Genomic DNA, 19168 nt, shown 5'->3' with positions numbered 1-19168 from the left:
GCTGAACAGCTCTTTTCATTGTGAGCACACATTCTGGTTTTGCATTATAAGCACATCTCCATCCAGGCACAGAATTGATTCTGCATGACAAAAGAATTGTTTTATGACATACATTCAGCATCATTAAGCAGTTGCTCATTTGCACTGGTCCAAATTTACTGACTGAATGATTCAGGTCATTCCTTCTCAATGCTGCCCGACTTCACTGATTTGACATCAAACTGACTTGCGTACCCCGACAGTAGCAATGGGATCCGTGCTCTTTTTCAACACACTGTATATTCTGAACAGGTTATATCCTGTGTTGATTGACAACACGTGAGCCTTATTTAAATCCATCATCATCTCGATAGCTATCGAAAGAAAACTTTCCTTAAATGCCACTTATATGTACTGTATATATAAATGAATGAATAGAAAATAGTACAACAAATAAAGGTCCAGTGTATGAAATTTAGCGGCATCTAGCGGTGATGTCGCAAATTGCAACCAACGGCTCACTCCACCACTTCCAAACCACTAAAGTGGCTGACAAAGAACTTGTGATGTCATCACGTTTTCGCTTCTTTGCCAAAGGAGATAATGTATTTACAAAATGTGCTCTGTAAAGCAGTTTGTCCATTTAGGGCTACTGTAGAAACAACACGGCGAATTCCATGCAAGGGAATCAGCGGTAGATAGAAATAGCTCATTCTAAGGTAATAAAAACATAAAGTTTCATTATGTAAGGTCTTTATACACCTACAAAGACATAGTTATGTATATTATTTGCATTTCTGTCAATAGATCCTCCAAAACATTTACACATGGAACCTTTAAAATGCAACACTCAATAAGCATACCTGGCTTGAACAAGGCTTAAGCTGCAGTGTAGGTAAGTTAGTGCATAAATCTCCATGTCCAGTAGCACTGACATTGCTAATTAAAATGTTGCGCCTACTTTATCTGCTTGTTAACAAAGTACTGCCTACAAACTACTCTTATGTGACCCTGGCTGGACAACAAAGCATCTAATGGGTCAATTTTTCAATTTTTCAATTTTTCATCTGAAAGCTGCATAAATAGCTTTCCATTGATGTATGGTTTGTTGTAATAATATTTGGCCAAGATGCAACTATTTAAAACTTTGGAATCTAAGAAAATCACCTTTAAAGTCCTTAGCATATCTTATTACTCACAAAAATAATGTTTTAATATATTTACGGTATAGGAAATGTACACAATATCTTCATGGAACATGATCTTTACTAAATGCTTTGTTGGCTATTGCCACAAATATCCCTGTGCTACTTTAGACTGGTTTTGTGATCCAGGGTCACATATGGAAAAGCAAAGGCAGAGACTTTGTTAAAGTCAAAACTGAACTCCCATTGCTGGGGCATCCTAAGCCTAAAGCTCTACTGGGGCACAGGCCCCCATTACTTTTTCTATCTATTTTTCTATTCTATTTCATTACGTTTATACATTTTCTTTAAAATCTGCTGTTCCTGGGACATTTTCCTCTAATATCTGAGACCTGACTGGTTGGGGATGTAGGCCTATGGTAGTTTGTTTATCAAGTCCCTCAAAATCATCTTCTCCTTTCTGCTTTCATTTCCCTGCTTTGCCCAAAATAAATTCTGATGTCCATCTACATGAGCTATTAATGATCGAGTCCACATAAAATTATCTATATTTTTAAACTTACTTTAGTTTCTTTATGTTTTCATAGCCTACCTCGTTGCGTGGCGTCACCCTTCCGCCTGTGTGTGTACTGAACGCAGCTGTCGTTGTTGCAAAGAAAAACAAAGACGTGTGCGGACATGGATTTCTGCGAGTTTGTGTTTTCGGACAGGTTAAAGTTACTACGTTGGATACAGATCCGTTTTGCATTATTATCAATGTAAATGATAACACTAACAAATAAAGTAAATTGTTCAAACTTAAACTTTAAATTTAAATGGGGGCACAGCAGATTGTCTAGTGACGCCCCTGTGACTCAATGCTCTTTTGGCACAGATGTTCCAGCCTCTTGTGTGTGTAAAGTCAACACTGCAGTCTAGAAATCAAAGGATTATGTATAAAGCCTTCTGTCCCACAGCAAACTGATGATACATTAATCAACATCACTTAAGAGTGTGTTTTTCTTTATGGATTCACAATTTAAAAGTCATGGAGAGTTGTGTAGTGCATTATGTTGTGTAAAGTGTGTTTTCTTATATATGATTAATACATCAAAATAAAACATTTAATTTTATCATAGCAATTATGATCAGCACACTTAGCACAGCTAATTTAAAACCAAATGTTCACAAACATACCAGTAATTTTTGAGCTGACATTTTTTTGTCTCCAAGAAAAAAATAGCTTATTTGAACTATTTGAAGTTTTCTTTTTCTAAATATTAGCTGTTATTTTTAGATTTGACCTACTTTGACCTGTGGTTGCTGAGAAAGACTAGCCAAGACTTGAACGCATTGAAGTGACTGCCAATGAAAGAATGCTTCAGCAAAAGATGTGCCAGACAGGCTGATATGAAACTAGTCAAAGGTCACACAATGACAGCTCAGTGAGCATCACATGGGTGTTCAGAATGTCACTGTCACAGTGCTAAATTCATACATCTGCCATCTGCCACTGAAAGGAGCAAAAAATCATCCAGTCACTGATTTAGCACATGTAAGGAATCACTGATAAAAAGAAACAAATACACAAAGTGTCAGACCCAAGTTTGGCCATATCATTTATTTGAATAAAATATTAATATGAAAAACCTTTTTTAAGTTGTGACTTATGTCTTAGCATCTGTACAACCAAAAAAAGTGAAAAGTGAAATTATTCAGGAGATGTCTTGTAACTCTCTTGTAGTATTGGTCCCTTCTAACTGAAAAATCTTTCATTTTGAATAGTTCATCTGTTAACTTTATATGCAAGTATAACACAATATGTATTCGGAGCATTAAAGAACATTGGAACTTTGAGAAACTAAAATGTCATTTAATTTTCTTCAAAAAAGAAAAATTAACAAAGATAATTCAGGCTTAGGATCAAACAACCACTTTTCCTTGAAGGATCATTCTCATCCTGCCATCAAGCCCATGTCTTTCGAACATAACTTTATTTATTTGTAAGGATCTAATATAGTATAGGCTACTAAACAGTGATTCGAAGAAGATATCTTTTCTGGTTAATCATAATGAGCAACAGCATTTCCAAGCAATTAAATATCAGTTTAATCAGCCGTGATGGCGTGGTACAGTGAAATTATGCTTTGCAAAGTCTAGGACTGGCAATTTCTCTTCTGTTGTGGCTGGCCTGTGGTGAGCTACCCAGTACAGAAAGTGAAACATGAGACATGTTTAGCATAAATAGGGTTTATATTTTAATTTTGAGTTATTTATGTGTACGCGCCTCACCCCTAATTTCAGATTTGTGTTTGTCTACATAACATAACAATTTATATTTGATCTATTTTATGTTAATATTAATTTGTATAACTATTTTACTTATAATTGTATCAAATAAACAATTTGTTTAACTTTGTTGTATATTCATTTTATTGAATTAAAAATTTGTTGAATGGGTGCCTGTAGTTTGGTCGTATTTAAACAAACCGTATGGTACATTGACACCTGTACCTGTTGAGCTTGGTATCTGAGTCTAAACGTTTAGCCAAGTAACGGTTCTTCTCAGTTTCTTTAGATTGTTATCAGAAATCTACAGGCCATAATTATCAACTAGATGCTGCATTAGCATCTGTTTCTATGGGCCGCTACACGTAGGTATAGGTGTACTTAAATTCCGTTTTTTGGACTAGGGGCTTTAGGTGATTAAGGATTTCGTTTCAAATATCTGTCAACCCAGCCAAGCAGTCCTTTAACACTCGTGACGTCAATGGACCGTTCCAAGATGGCGGGCCCGTCTACGTGCCTGGAGAGCTTGAATGCGGCATCTAGTATTGATATATATATATATACACACACACACACACACACACATATATATATATATATATATATATAGATATATAGATATATATATGCGCATGTGCAGTAACGGTTTGTAGAAAATGCATATAACTATCCCTGCTGTTTTAATCTTAAAGAGAACTAACATAAACCACAATAACAATAACAAAATCACATTCTGTATGTGTATCTACGTGTTCTGAAATAAAACAATAGCTAATAAAGGCCTCGGTACAAGATGCCATGAAACGGAGACGCTCATGCTCTTTGCACACACGCATTTATACTGCCACCTCCTGACGTCTTAAGCAATCTCATGTGATCAAAGTCAAAGTCTGATTTTTCAGAATCAGAAAGAGCTTTATTGCCAAGTATGTTTGCACATACAAGGGATTTGTTTTGCCCCCATAGGTAGTGGGTAGTCCAATGCTGCATAAAGTCAATAGTGTATGTAGTGGTGGGGGGGAGTGGACCCAGATAGCACAGGTACATCTGTTAGACGTCTGTTAAAGATCTGGAAAATATCTGCTGCGTAAAAACATCTGCTAAAAATTTTTTAGAAAGAGCTGTTGTACATCCTTTCTAAATCCTACACATCTGACAGCAGACGTCTCGAGACGGGCAGATGAGCATCTGCCACATGACTTGCAAATGAGGACACACAGAACCAATCATGATTTGTAGTATTACCCCAAAAAATCGTATAAGCATAACTCTAATAAAAGCTGTCGATTTGTAAAGATACAATTTGTAAAGATCTTTGCATTTGAATCAAAATGACTTTACAGCCACGACTTCCTCCATACACTACAACTTCCATGAGGCATCACTACAGCACCGGAAGTTCCATAGCACGTTTCTGGGTAGTCACTGTGACGTTCAAGCTAGAGCAGAACAGCATGGCGAATAAAGATCCTGGGGTAAGTTACTTTATGTCGTCAATTGTATTTACATTTTTGTGGTGACGTTTTCTTTCTTTATAATGGTTGCGTTTAACACAATTGACATCTTGGAAGTTCTATATTTATTTAATTTCACAGTGGCTATGCTAGTCGTTTGTTAGCTTCATGCAGGGAGTTATGTGAGCAGCAATTCACTATGACGAAACTCTGTAACGTTTCAACTACGCATTTAACTGTACGGATGACCTTAGCTGAAATACATTGGTGATTTTAACTTTTTTTTATTAGTGACGTGGTAAATAAATAAGTAACGTTATGTGTTTGTTAGTTAGTTAGTTAGTAAAACATAAGAAACTGTTACAGCATCTTTATGTTGTCCCTCATCTGCCCTACACAAGAACAAGGTCAAATTGTTCCACATTATACGAAAAAAGCTTGAAGTATTAGTATTCACTAAAGCCTCGCTACTGACATATTGTAGTATGTTTATGTATTTTTCTATACAAAAAACTATACATTTTTCTAAACATATTTGTGGAATTTCTGTGTTAAAAAGGCAAATAACAAAAAGGTTTCCACTGCGATATCATGACACCACAAGTAAAAGTAAAATGTCCGAGAAGAATTAGAAGAACAACATTATTATGATTATGATTTAAATTAAAGGTGGCATTATTATGTATAAATTATAATTATAGTATATTATATACAATTATCACACAATGTTACATAATATGTGAATAATAATGATGATACATTATATTAAATTATATCTAAATGTCAACCAAGTTTATTTTCAAATATATTAAGCTTAAATTTATTTTTATCTCAGGGCTTTTTGCAGCAGTTGAGACAGATCGCTGGTCGAATGGGGTCTGGCCCTCGAGGGGCTGGAGTGGGTGTAAAGCTACTTATTGGGGCTGGAGCCCTTGCGTACTGTGTCAAAGAAGCCACATACACCGGTAAAACATTTGATGTTAAGCTGTGAATGTATAGACCCTATTCAAGCAGTAATGTTTACCCCGCTCTTTCAGGTCTATAAGTATTGACAAACCTTTGATTAGGTGGTTTCACACATCAGATTCATTTCTGTATTTTGCCCAACTCTGTTTGTATGTGCAGTGGAGGGTGGGCAGAGAGCCATTGTTTTCAACAGAATTGGGGGAATGCAGATGGACACGGTGCTTGCTGAAGGATTGCACTTCAGGTACATTTGACAGCTACTATACCGGCTTGTATTTCATTTCTGACTTACAAATCTTTGCCTTTATCTAGGATACCATGGATCCAGTATCCCATCATCTATGACATTCGAGCCAAACCGAGGAAGATTGCATCCCTAACTGGAAGCAAAGGTGACCTTGCAACTTATGTTTTGCATTCCTATATGAAACTGATGAAATCTTGTGCAATAGAAGTAAAAGAAAATTATATTTTAAAGTTTGTGTCTAACTAAAACGTGTGACTGTATTTCACAGATCTACAGATGGTAAACATAGGGCTTCGTGTGTTGTCCCGGCCCATTGCCTCCAACTTGCCGATCATGTACCAGCAGCTGGGGAAGGACTATGATGAGCGTGTTCTTCCCTCCATCGTCAATGAGGTGCTCAAGAGTGTGGTGGCCAAATTTAATGCATCCCAACTGATCACACAGCGAGCCCAGGTAAAGTATGAAGACTAAAGCCAAATAAGAGAGTATGTACTCACAAGTGTTCCAAACATTGGAATTATTGACATCCATTTTGTCTCATTTCTGCTTGGTTCAGCTAAAAATGTTTACGTTACTTATTGGTGAGTGAAAATGTAGGCATAGCTATTGAAGTGTTTAATTTTGGTGTTAAGGTGTCACTGCTCATAAGGAGGGAGCTAATCGAAAGAGCTAAAGACTTCAACATTATCCTAGATGATGTGGCTATCACAGAGCTCAGCTTCAGCAAAGAGTACACTGCGGCTGTGGAGGCAAAACAAGTCGGTTAGTAGTGCCAAACTACCCAGAAGACTTCTGGAATCTTGTTGTGTGTTTTGTAAGCCTACATGCAATGTGTTTGCAGACAGTAACTTACTAGCTCTATTTATAATTCGTAAAAGTATTTGTACAAAAATAAAAAATTATACATGTAATTGTTTAATAAAAGGTAGGATTTTAAGTTAACTTAAAAAAAATATAAGTTATCTTCATCAGAGGAAATACAGGTTTTGATTGTAAATTTTGAATTGTGACTTTGTCAAAAAAAAGTGTTTTCTGTTTCCCGCTAAGGAATGCACTCCTGAGAGGCCAGATGTTTTGACACATTCTGTCATTTTCCTCATAAGCGTTTAACTATGTTTGTGTTGGTTTAACCCAAGGGACGGAAAGTCTTGCGACCAGAAAAGCGCTATTGGTACCTCTCCCACCAAATAAAATTAGTCTTGAGCCGCAAAATATATGTAACCTTTAAATTACTATAACACTGCTTATGCATGTAAGGACCCAGTTGCACCACTGGGTGGCAATACAGTGACATTTTTATTGAATTTAGATGTTATCCATTTATACATTTTTGTCCTTGGCAAGAAGTGGGAGTGTTGCCTGGCAATTGGTGAGTAGCCTCGCGGTGTTGCACGCGCTGCTATAGTTATACTTTTTCTGTGAACTTTAGTTTCGGCTTTTGTTTTTGCATTATTTGATGAACAGCCGCATACGAACATCATGTCCAACGATCTAGGATTTAAACTATGCCGGCTATGGACCTAAAAGACGAAAAACGTACCAAGCAGAATGCTTTCTCCCCATTCCATTTTTTCTGTCAGCTCCGCCGCGCTCATATGTATATTGCATGCACTTATTTCGTCTATTCAAATTAAATATCTGATAAAGCAAATACATTTACTCAGCTGGTGTGTATGTTCGGTGTGTATGACCTGCAGGGAGTCGCAGCAGGGGGACAGAAGAGCCACATGTGGCTCGAGAGCCACGGGTGGCCGACCCCTGGTTTAACGAAACCGCCTATAATTAAACAAATGGGCAATTCCAGTATAATGGATGTAACATTTTACGTTATGGATGTGATGTATAAACTATCAGAGAATGTATTTGTTACCAGTAGAGCTGTTAGTAGTAGTAGTAGTACTTTATTGTTCAGCCTAAGCTGAGAATTGATCTTTGGTCTCGCCATACAAACACAGAACAATTAACAACACACAACATCCAATAATCATTCAAAAACATGATTCAAGGGGTGTGTTGTGTCTCTTGTTATAATCAAGCTTTTCTCTGAACAGGAATTTGTTATAACTGAGCGACTGATTTGAGTTTTAATCCTATAATCTTTCCTGCTAATCTTGTAATTCTATCTAATTTGACTAACTCGTCTGAACCACACAGTAAAACACTCTATTAGACCTGTATATTAGCTATCGATTATTTAAGTAATCGAGTATTCTACCAATTATTACATCCATTAATCGGGTATTTGGATAATAAGTAAATTATGAGTACTTTTTCTTTATTAAAGAGCAATATTAAATATACAATAGAAAATTAGACCGGTCTTCTTAAATGATCAACTAACTTCAGTTTATGATGCATTTAGTTTACTTAAATTATTCTATTTTTTACTATTAAATAGTAATATATTTGTCCACATAAAACTACTGTAGTTAACCAGACTTTTATTTTCTCAGCTTGTCGGTAGACACTTATTTTTTCCTCCTCCACAACTCTACATCTAGTTATATTGACGCAGCCGGACAACAAGTTTCACTGGCAAAATAGACTAAAACTAAGTCAAATAGGGGTGTGTCATAACATCACACAGAAACAAGCACAACGTAAAACGCACTTCACACACATAAGCGGCTCTGTTTAATGCACCTGACAAACTCTATTGCATGCATGCTACACTGGTAAATACATGAAGTTATATGTCGCACTGTTAGGCACGCATGTGTTTAAACACAATATGTTTGGACATACATACTGTGACGAGCAGTAGTCAGACAGGATAAACTTTGCCGGCTAAAGTCCTTAAAGTTCGCTTTAAATAGAAGGAACGTACCAGGCACAATGTTCTATCACCATTGTAACGCGCACACACTGTTTGTCGCAGTCTCATGGTTGTCAGAGCAGAAAAGAAAACTGGTGGATTTTTCTGTTATTTATTCTGCACCGTCTTCTGGGTTTATATAAAATGTGTGTCAATTATCATGGTTTGCAGGGAAACACGGTGCTCTGTGTGTACTGTAGTTAAATGGATTAAAGAAAGCTCAATGATTTTTGGTATTTGAATTACTCAGGGAAGATTGCAAAGATTGCGATTAATTATCGGTGTTATGCGACCCTGCTCGGAGCTGACCAGTACCATCTCAAAAGCATAAAAAAGCATTTTCTCCTTTTCCCCAGAGGGCTCGGGACGGGAGCTTGCTCTCTTGTGGTGACTGCCTGCGAGTGAAGAGAGTGCATTGATGCTTCGCTCTCTATTTTACCATGCTTGCCACGACTCTGTATTTGAACCATGAGCCGCGGCGGAAGAACATGCACGCCGTTATTGCGCCTGTCTCTATTTAAGTGCTTCCCGCGCGTTTGCGTTTAAAATAATTCATTTGTACAGTGACCTGTTGTACAATAGCATCAGGCTCGACAGAATGTAGAAGGAAAAAATGCTATATATATTTCTTTGTTCTGTTGAACACAGAAGATATTTTGTAGAATTTAGGAAAGCAAACGGTTCTGGGGCACTTTATTTTTTTCTGTATATGGCAGTCAATAGGCTAAGAACTGTTTGGTTACAAGCATTGTTCTCATGAGGGCGAGTAAATGATGAAAGAACTTTAGGGTGTCCGTTCCTTTAATGGCAATAAAGTTGTTTATGTTAGTACATGGTGCCTAAACTAGTTTTAACACTAACATACATGTATTAATAAATCCGGAAATGAACATGAACTGAGATTGATTAATGCTTTTGAAGTATTGGTAATTGTTAGTTGATGTTAGCTATTGTTAACAAATACATCCTAATTGTAAAGTGTAATCATAAAAATTTGCAGAACCCAGTGCTGTCTAAACTAAAACAATGTGTGGTACAAATGTAATTCAGCATGTTGTTCAAAATGACATTGGCTTATTTGAATACAATCCACTAAGAGGCGCTCAGGTCATTTTATGATTTTGTTCAGTTCCTGCTCTCTTGGCCAAACAACAACACAAAATAGTTTCTGTGTGTCAAGCATTTAAATGCGATGTTGTGTTTTTATCATTGACTGTGTGTGATGTTTTAGTTTTTTTCCAAACCTGTCTTTTATTGATGTGCAGCCCAGCAGGAGGCCCAGAGGGCTCAGTTCTACGTTGAGAAAGCCAAACAGGACCAGAGACATAAGATTATCCAGGCTGAGGGTGAAGCCGAGGCTGCTAAAATGGTATGCTGCTCTTTTTTTCTTCTCGCCATTTAACCACAGAAATATTGAAATCACCTAAATAATGTGTCTGTTTAATTTACTGAGGCTTAAGGGGTTTAATGCATGTGTAAGCACCTCATTTCATGTAACTGTTATTGTGTTTTATGTCTGTGAGTAGCAGATGACTGTAATTTTCAGATATAACTAATGAATGCTGCTGCTGTGCTAATAAGCCTTTGTAAATTGTTGCAGTCATATATCTATGCTACTTCAAATTTTACGTCCTCAGTCTTAACAGCCTGTCAAACAAGAAAAAAACATTTGAAAGGATTTGTTTTCTTCACTTTGGTGCATCTATTTGCTCTGCTTTCGGGTTCGGGTCATTTGTTTGTTTGAAATGACTTTGCAGCTAGATTCACTCCTGCTGATTTGATGCAATTGTGTTTGTAAAATGGCTGTCTGCTGACGGCGAACAAGGTCTCAAGCTAGAGTTATTTGCTTTGTTGTAACTGTGTGTTTGTGCACTCCAGTTGGGACAAGCTGTGACGAAGAACCCTGGGTACCTAAGACTCAGACGTATCAGAGCGGCACAGAATATTGCTAAAACGGTATGGCCTCCCTTTGCTCTTTAATGGCGTACATTATCTTATGCAGACATTTATTTATTGACTCATTTATAATACAGTAAAAGTTTCAAACAGTGGTCACATGACTGCAACCAGTTTCATATTAGTTGTTTTTATTGTGTAAATTGGGTTAATGATAGTCTAGTGTAGTCAAATATGTGACAATTTTTTCAAATGAAATAAATATATGAGAAATATAAACTCCTATTTAATTGAGATATAATAGGTAAAATGTTCTCTACTTGTCTTTTCATTTCATTACATGGAACATACACATTAAGATTGTTATGTTAATTATGTCAGTTTGCTATTCTAAATTTAGCCCTTTTTATATAATATGATGATACTTTCATCATTTACTGTAATACATATTCTTGTCACCAGGTGTCAACGTCTCAGAATAAGGTGTACCTGAGTGCAGACAACTTGGTCTTAAACCTCCAGGACGATAACTTTAACAAGTAAGATCTCAAGCGCATACTGATTCTGTTCACAATACCTTTTTCCCTTACTCCAATCAAACTTCATTTTGAAAAATAATTGAAATACGGCCTCTGCTCCAGTGCTTAAAACAAATCATCTCAGTCGTGACATTTTTTTATTCACTTTTCTGAGAGCAGTGCAGGTCAGCTTGCCTTGTTGTTTTTCTAGCTGCTTAGATTCAGTGCCACATATCCAAAAGCAGTTTCACATGCATGGTTTCTTTCTTCTTATTAAAGTTATAGAATAAACCAAACGCTTAAATTGGCCGATACATTACAGAACATGGACAGTATACATTGTCTAAAAGCATTATCTTATGTCAAAGCCCTTATGTTAACATGGATGCCTCAATGGTAATGTGTACATTTGTCTTTTGTTGCAGCCTGTCATTGGGGAAGTAAGAAGCATCATTCATGGGCAACATATGCATTCCATATGTTAGCAGTTCGCTGAACCGCTGTATTTATACCTTCATTATAAATAAGACTGTACCATAGGAAAGACCCGGTTGGGTTGGACCTTACTCATATTCCCATTTTACACAGGTGATTGTCATTTAGCAGGGTTTAGTTTGTGAATTCAGTTCTCTTTTTGGCACTATAGTATCAGTTGGCATTAAATGCTCACAATGTCCATATTATTATGTATGTTTTCAAAACATTTGAAACAATAAATGGCCATGTCTAAAGGATTTAGGGCCAACTCAGATAAATAGTTGCTTGTTGGCTGTTTAAAGAACATGCTCTTTTCTTCACAGTTTTATGTGCTTCCATTCAAGCTGTTGATTCTCCTGTTTAACGTGTGATAAAAGGAAGTTTGATTAAATAAAGTTTTCAAAAGTTCTTGTGTCTACTTGAATCATTTAGTGATGTTTGGAATTGAAATCCATATGGCTTTAGCACACAAAGGTCAACTATATCCAACTTTATTATTAGCGTTAAAAAGTTATTACTAATTTTACATCAATACAGCAGGAAAGAATTAGGAAATAATTCACATTTTTATTCATTTAATCAGCAATTGTAGATGTATTGTTGCCATTCCACTCCAGTGCTTGTTCAATTTCAACAATATCAAACCTCAGGAGTGACAGCCATCTAACATGCAATGCGAAAGATGCCTGAAAAATGTATTATTAAAAAAAATATATATATAATAATACATGCAAAAAAATTACTGTTGTGAACTTGTCTTTGCAGAGCATCTTTAGTGTTATTTTAACCTGTTTCTCCAGCTTTCATTTTCTGCAAATAGAAACAATGTATTGAAAATTTGGGAGAAATATTGTCAGTATTTTAGTTTAACAAAAATTATCATTACCAATAAATGGTACATTTAAAATTCATAAAAAACTGATAGAATTATGCTTCTTACTTCCCCAGTGACGGCTTGCAACAATATGTAAACAGCGTTGGTCTTGAAGCACTTCCTGTTTTAGTTGGATAATTTTTTTTAATGTTATCTCTTAAAGATATCAAAACATTTTGATTCAGTTCTAAATGTTTTGTTCTAACATTTGTGTAGTTTTAAAACTGAAACGGTGCTTCAGCATCAGAGTAGTTTGTTGTGTTTATAGGACAATTTAGCATTTTTTTTGTTTTTCTCAGAAATGCTCAGCCTTTGTTTAAAAACTTTTAATGGGCTTAGATATGATGTTTTTTCCGTCAAGTGGGGGATATTTCTATCTTTAGGTTGTTTTTCAGTAGAAAATACACTTGAGTTTAGATGACAGAGAGGCCTGTTGTAATTCTAAAGAACAAACGCCAATTCTGTTCTATAAACATTGAGTACACACAAAATGGGCCTTGAAAGGTGAATACACAATTTGTCACAATTCGATTTACACGTCAATGATGAATCGAAGCAAGGTTTTGCAGGTTCACTATAAACACGTCGCCAGTAGATGGCGCCAATACAACGCTAGAATTTCGTTTAAAAATGTAATTTCCTTAGAAACCGTGGAGCTTAAAAGGCATCCATATGTAATAGCAGTGCCACGGGACTTATGCATTTTGATGCATTTGCTGTCATTGTATGTAGCTCTGACCAACGGATTTGCTGTAATCTCAAGAGCATGTTTCAACATGAAACAGGTCTCTTGAGACACACCTCTTCAGGAGGGGCTCAAATCATTAACACACTGGTATTCAGGTTGGGGTGGAGATTGTAGAGGGGCGGGGCCAGTGAAAATGCACAAGGCCGCTCCTCTTGCAAACAGCCAATAACATTTAGTGGTATTTTTTGAATGTGGAAAACCATAATGGGTGGGTTGTTGTTTGCAGTTTGTGATTTTCCTCATTTGGATAAAAGCTTCTCCGAAATGAACACATATAAAACATCTATTTTATTGGAAAAAAATGTATACTTAATGCATCAGACTTTGTTGATCTACTGAGCAAGCTGCGCACTAAAATGCAAATGCACGCAGACGAGAAGACAGTCACGTCCCACCCCTCCCTTTCCTCAATTCTCTCTTGCCCCTCCCCTCCAGGGCAATGCATAAACAAGAGCAGATTACCACTCAGCTGGTCCGTCTCCATGGAAACGCTGACCTCACACTGGGACGAGAGATCTGGGCCAGTCACCATGGCGATTCGCCAGGACAGTAGACTTGATCTCTCTTACCTCTAGCACTGTGCACTTAATAGCAGCTTTGCGGCTATTTCTGGAGGTCAGCAGCACAACATCCTTACCTCGTCTTGTTTCGTTCCACGCAGCACTGCAGATATTTTTTAAGCTTTTGTCACTACTGCTGACAAGAACCGTTTTAGCACTTACTAACTGTGTGCTCACGCTAGATGTGTGACCTACATCCCACTTCAAAGTCATGATGCTCTGCAGCTAGTGCACGTCTGCAGTGTCCTTGCTTCACCAAAGATCTACGGAAAGGCACGCTGAAGTATCTGCTTAGTCATTTGTGATAAACTACGTTTGATATATTATAATTCTTATAATTGTTTTAAGCATGGCATACAGGAAAAACAAATATCGATGTCATAAGATCAAAAGCGCTCTTATTTAAATCAGATCCTAGTTTATCCTACAGTTATACATAAAATATATGATAGATAAGATTATTACAAAAATTACAAAATTGCATTGTTCTAGAGCTATCAGAGTTAACCCCAGTTAATCCTAATGTAAATAATGATTGTACACCAATACAGAGTATTGTTTGGTTATACAGAATCTAAAGGCCTCTTGTTTTCAGGTTGAATTTGCTCCTCTGGAGATTAATTGATAAATTGGTGCCGTCCATAGTCAGCGTAGGCCTCCACAGTAATTTACTGTGAGGATTTCATTAACCTGTTTCCTTTTAATGGCACCCTCATTATGGTGTCAAAAGGGATTAGGAAAGCTTGCCCTAGTTTGGTTAATATTGTTCCTATTACATCTTCGTTTTGCCTCACATTGTAGGATCACTTGTACAGAGATTTGGCCTGGCTTTGGTTTTTCACAGTGTCCGAGTTCTCTGTACCAATTTTCTATCTACAGTTTATGTATATTGTTTCACACCTGTCTAACTTTATTAAAGGGATAGTTCCCCCCCCCAAAATAAATCTGTCATAATCTCTTCCCCCCATGTCATTTCAAACCTTTTGGACTTTTATTTCTACAGAACACAAAAGAAGATATTTTAAAGAATGTTGATAAACGAAAACCGTTGGTCCCCTTTGACTTGCAATTGTTTTTTGTCCATACAATAGAAGTCAATGGGGTCCAGTGTTTTTGGTTATCTGCGTTCTTCAAAATATCTTCTTTTGTGGAAGAAAGAAAGTCATACAGGTTTGAACTGACATGAGAGTGAGTAAATCATAATAACATTTTTATATTTGAGTGAACTATCTCTTTAAGTACAGATTTGTCATGTCAGGTTAACCCTATATAGTGGGGTGTAATCGCATATCCATAGACTCACAAAAACACAGAAGAGTCCAATTATTTCCTCCCAAGTTTTTCTCTTCAAAGTTGCATCTGTTTTTGCCACCTGAGTGAACACTTCTGTCTTTGTTTCCCGCTAGAGGAACAGGAATGCTAAGCGAAATACTGGAAGTGTGTTAACCTCTGATTCACAAGTAAGTGTGAAATTTGAACTGTACCTCTTTGTGTGTACAGATGTAATTCTCACACTTTATAGAGGTGTAACGCCATAGTGCACAGCTGTGCTGTCTCAAAGCATTAAGAAAAACTGAAGCAACTTGAATTTTGTACTGAATGAGAAGATCCGTAGCAGTTCTGAACCGAAAACCTTTCAAAAACAGACTTTCTTGTGCAGTTGAACTTGTCTCTGTCTGCTCAACCCGCACTTTTGTAAAAACACTTGTGGGTTTTATCTTCTTTGTCCAGAGCAGTAGCTGCAGCTTCCTCTTTCATTGTATGTCAGGAAGAAGACCTTTGGTCCCTTCATGTAGGTTTCCACAGGTTCAGCGTCTGCACATTAGTCAGAGCACATGGTCGGCCTATGTGTGATAGAAGCTGTTTTAACAGCGATGTCCCTGCTACATCATCTTGGTTGTAAAAATAATTTCCTCCCAAAATGTTGCTTTTTTGAGTCTTGATTTTCCATCTTGCTAAATTTAGCTCCATAATGTGTTTCCTTCTGAACAAAATCAAAGTTACTTTCATAGCAGGTTTTCTCAACAGTCATATTGGCAACGCCTCTGGGTGGCTACCTCCAGTCATAATTTCCAGAGTAGTGCTTCTGTCTGCTTAAATGGGGAAAGACCAGAACTGTTTCTCAACATTACATGCTTTGTGTTATTTTTAATAAACAATAACATCAGACAAAAATCATGATTCATTTTCATGACTAAGTAATAGTGTGAATGACAAAGTGACCAGCTCTGTCAATTGTTTCTTTAACACTTTTGTGATGTATAGAATAGGCGTACAGTTCTTAAACATGTCAGTTGTTTAGTGTGAAGGAAAAGGACACAATTACATGTCACAGGATCTGCAGTGGTCGCTGGCATCTTACCTCCCTTATGTTTAGGGTTAAACAGAGTCCTGTGTGTTTCTAAGGTTCACTCCCCCTAATGACTGTGTGTCTGGCACAGATGGTGAGCACTGAGGGTCTCTAGGCTTTGACGTAAATCAGGGCTGATTAACTGGGTCTCTCCGGGCTCTTCCCCTGTGAGATTACATGTCCTAAAGCCAACATGGAGGACTTTGCTTTATGATGACTTACTTTACTTTTAACTGAATGGGCATTTTTGAGTTGTGTCATTAAAACCCTTTGTAATTATAGGTGAACAATACCATGCTTGATATTTTGTAATGCAGATGTACTATGTATCTAAGGGATTCGATTTCCCCAAACAATATGTTTTTACATTTGATTATCAAAATCAGCTCTCGGTTCATGAACGTGACTGATATTAACAGATAACACCATTCAGACACTAAATATAACTATTATTTTAACCATGCTGTTATAATGGACTATCACCTTAACTCTCAATTGTGATGAATGTTTAATCTGCGGATCAGCAGGACACTCCCATGCTTCTGTTGCTGGCCCCCAAGGGTTTCCAGTTACAAGGAGAAGGGAGGGGCCGCAAAGGGCGGGAGGACCTTAGACTTGAAGTTCTCCCTCCTTTTTTCTTGTGTGTTTCATTGTTTGATGCATTTGGTTTACACATTTAAAAAGATTTGTGAATGATCATGAGACATGTTTAATTTTTGAGGAAAACAGAACGATTTTGATTAATATTTGTTTTTGTTATATTAATGTTTGGTAAATGTCCTAAATAACTATACATCCTGTAAATAAATGATAAAAAAAAAGAATAATAAGGGTTTTTAACAATAAAAATGATGTAGCTTTCTGGCATATTTATGTTTATGATTGTAGTTTGAAACTTCTTCAGAGACTTACACCTTCTCGCAAACCTCTATGACAACCCATCAAGTCTATTGAATGGACTCGTTTTGTTTTTGTAGAATATGTAGAAGTAGTATAAAAGGAGTTTAAGGAATGGATAAGGGAATAACTAGATGACGATTTTTTCAATCAGAAACGCCACACACATTGACAGTACTTCTATGGAAATAACGAGAAATAGTGAAAGAGAGATACAGAGCAAAATAAAAGAGAATTATAAGATGTAGCAGCAAAAACAAGGAACATTCCTCCGGATTTAAAAGCATGTAACAACATGATCAACTGCACCTGTTACATTCCTTTCACCCACACAGGTTAAATTGTTATTTTAACGGGTGGTGTTAAGCTAACTTAATTGTTATTCAAAAGTGATAACAGACATACTTTCAACAACAGGCAAACGCTTTTGAATAAATACAATTCAATTACAATTATCTTTCAAATAAAAGCTCAAATGAATAAAGAATAAAACTACATTTGGTCGGGAGGTTGATAGTCGCACAGCCTACTCCCACGTTTTTTAACCGCGCTTACGCGGATCCGGGTCCATGTGGTTCGGTGACCCGTGTTTTCGCGCTTGCCTGCAATTGTTAGGTCGGATGTCTGTGTCCTCAAGCTCGTTTCTGTCCGCCATTTCGCGCTCTTCTGCAGGGCTCTTCGCAAGTCGCGTCATGGAAGAACAACAACACGTCTTTGTTTCACTGCAGTTGTGACGCGTGGAAGGATTCAAAAAGGTGTCGCGCGATATAATCAACAGAGAAAAACATCGAAATACATTATATACGACGAAAACCAATACATTTAAACAATATCCACGATTTCTCCGTTTTTATCTGTGTGGTTTATTTAGGATCTGTCCGTCGGGGGATTAGCCTATATCTCCAATAGGAAAGAATCATTTGTTCATTACAGTCATTTACATTTATTCAATTCGAGTCCACTACTTTTATTCAAAGACACAGACAGGAAACGCCAGCAGGATATATAAAGGCTATATATATATATATATATATATATATATATATATATATATATATATGTGTGTGTGTGTGTGTGTGTGTGTGTGTGTGTGTCTGTATATATAGTCATTAAAGTTCTGTATCTTTTTCAAGAACATCTTCAGAGACATGGGTGGGACAACAATCGTTAAGTCGGGTTGTTAAAGAGCCTGCATTGTGTTTTAAGGGTCTAAACCCTAATACATTACAAAAGCAAGGAAAGGGTTGTCTCTGGACTTGCATTTAGCATTTCACATGGTTGTATTTAAATTGAAAGCTATACAGCCAGACCACATTCTAAGTTAATTGCTTTAATGGCCTTTTGCTTTGGTGCAAAGTGCAAGACATGTAATGAATATTCAGAAGACTTCTGACCATTTCTGAACAAAACTTGATCTTCATTAATATGCAGACTCTTACTTAACATGCTTTACGTGGAAGAGATTATGCTGTTGTGATCCCACTCCCAGCTTTACTTATTTATTCATTCATTTTTACATCAGTTGACTGCTGCCCTTACAACTTTCATGAAAATTAAATAGACTGGAATTTTACTATAGTTATTTATTTTTATGTAATGTCACAGCGATTACACTAGATGGTACTAAACTGCTTTTCACGATAGATTAACATTTACAGGCTACAGAGGACATGTTAAGTATGGATGGCATTTTCAGAATATATGTGAAAACACAATGAATGTAAGCTAAGCTAATTCACCGATGCCAGCATTTGTTTTTTAAATACATTTCCATCCTTATAACAAAAATAAAATGTGAAATATTAAATAGAAATTCGGTTTGTGGCTGAATTGGATATAATTTGTTTTATTCATCCGGGATAGTAGAATTTTTGCCTTTGGGATTGACGCAGTGTTTCTAATGAAATGGCTTTGACCTAGAAAGATTACATTTATGAATTCTATTCATTTAATTTCTGTACAAAAAATTAAGAA

The 19168-nt window shown here is 36.6% G+C and overlaps 1 protein-coding gene across 1 annotated transcript; it reads left to right on the top strand.

Annotated features, from left to right (window-relative positions):
• The first annotated feature begins 4409 nt into the window (after positions 1 to 4409).
• On the top strand, positions 4410 to 12173 carry phb2a (prohibitin 2a). The gene is made up of 10 exons (XM_079452834.1): positions 4410 to 4867; positions 5682 to 5811; positions 5972 to 6056; positions 6125 to 6204; positions 6328 to 6512; positions 6692 to 6821; positions 10140 to 10243; positions 10753 to 10830; positions 11233 to 11309; positions 11714 to 12173. Exons 1-10 carry the CDS (start codon positions 4724 to 4726, stop codon positions 11730 to 11732), a joined length of 1032 nt encoding a protein of 343 aa, XP_079308960.1. The 5' UTR covers positions 4410 to 4723; the 3' UTR covers positions 11733 to 12173.
• The last annotated feature ends 6995 nt before the right edge of the window (positions 12174 to 19168 follow it).

This window comes from Barbatula barbatula (assembly GCF_947034865.1).
Source record: "Barbatula barbatula genome assembly, chromosome: 3".
Classification (NCBI taxonomy): domain Eukaryota; kingdom Metazoa; phylum Chordata; class Actinopteri; order Cypriniformes; family Nemacheilidae; genus Barbatula; species Barbatula barbatula.
The sequence above is the reverse complement of the archived record's forward strand: the minus strand, read 5'-3'. Positions and strand labels throughout refer to the sequence as shown.

Bases quoted from the DNA above. Each gene is read 5' to 3' on its own strand.
- phb2a (XM_079452834.1), top strand. From the start codon at position 4,724: ATGACTTTACAGCCACGACTTCCTCCATACACTACAACTTCCATGAGG. The intron at 5,812-5,971 runs GTAAAACATTTG...TTGTATGTGCAG, and splicing joins CAAAGAAGCCACATACACCG to TGGAGGGTGGGCAGAGAGCC. The intron at 10,831-11,232 runs GTATGGCCTCCC...TCTTGTCACCAG, and splicing joins CACAGAATATTGCTAAAACG to GTGTCAACGTCTCAGAATAA.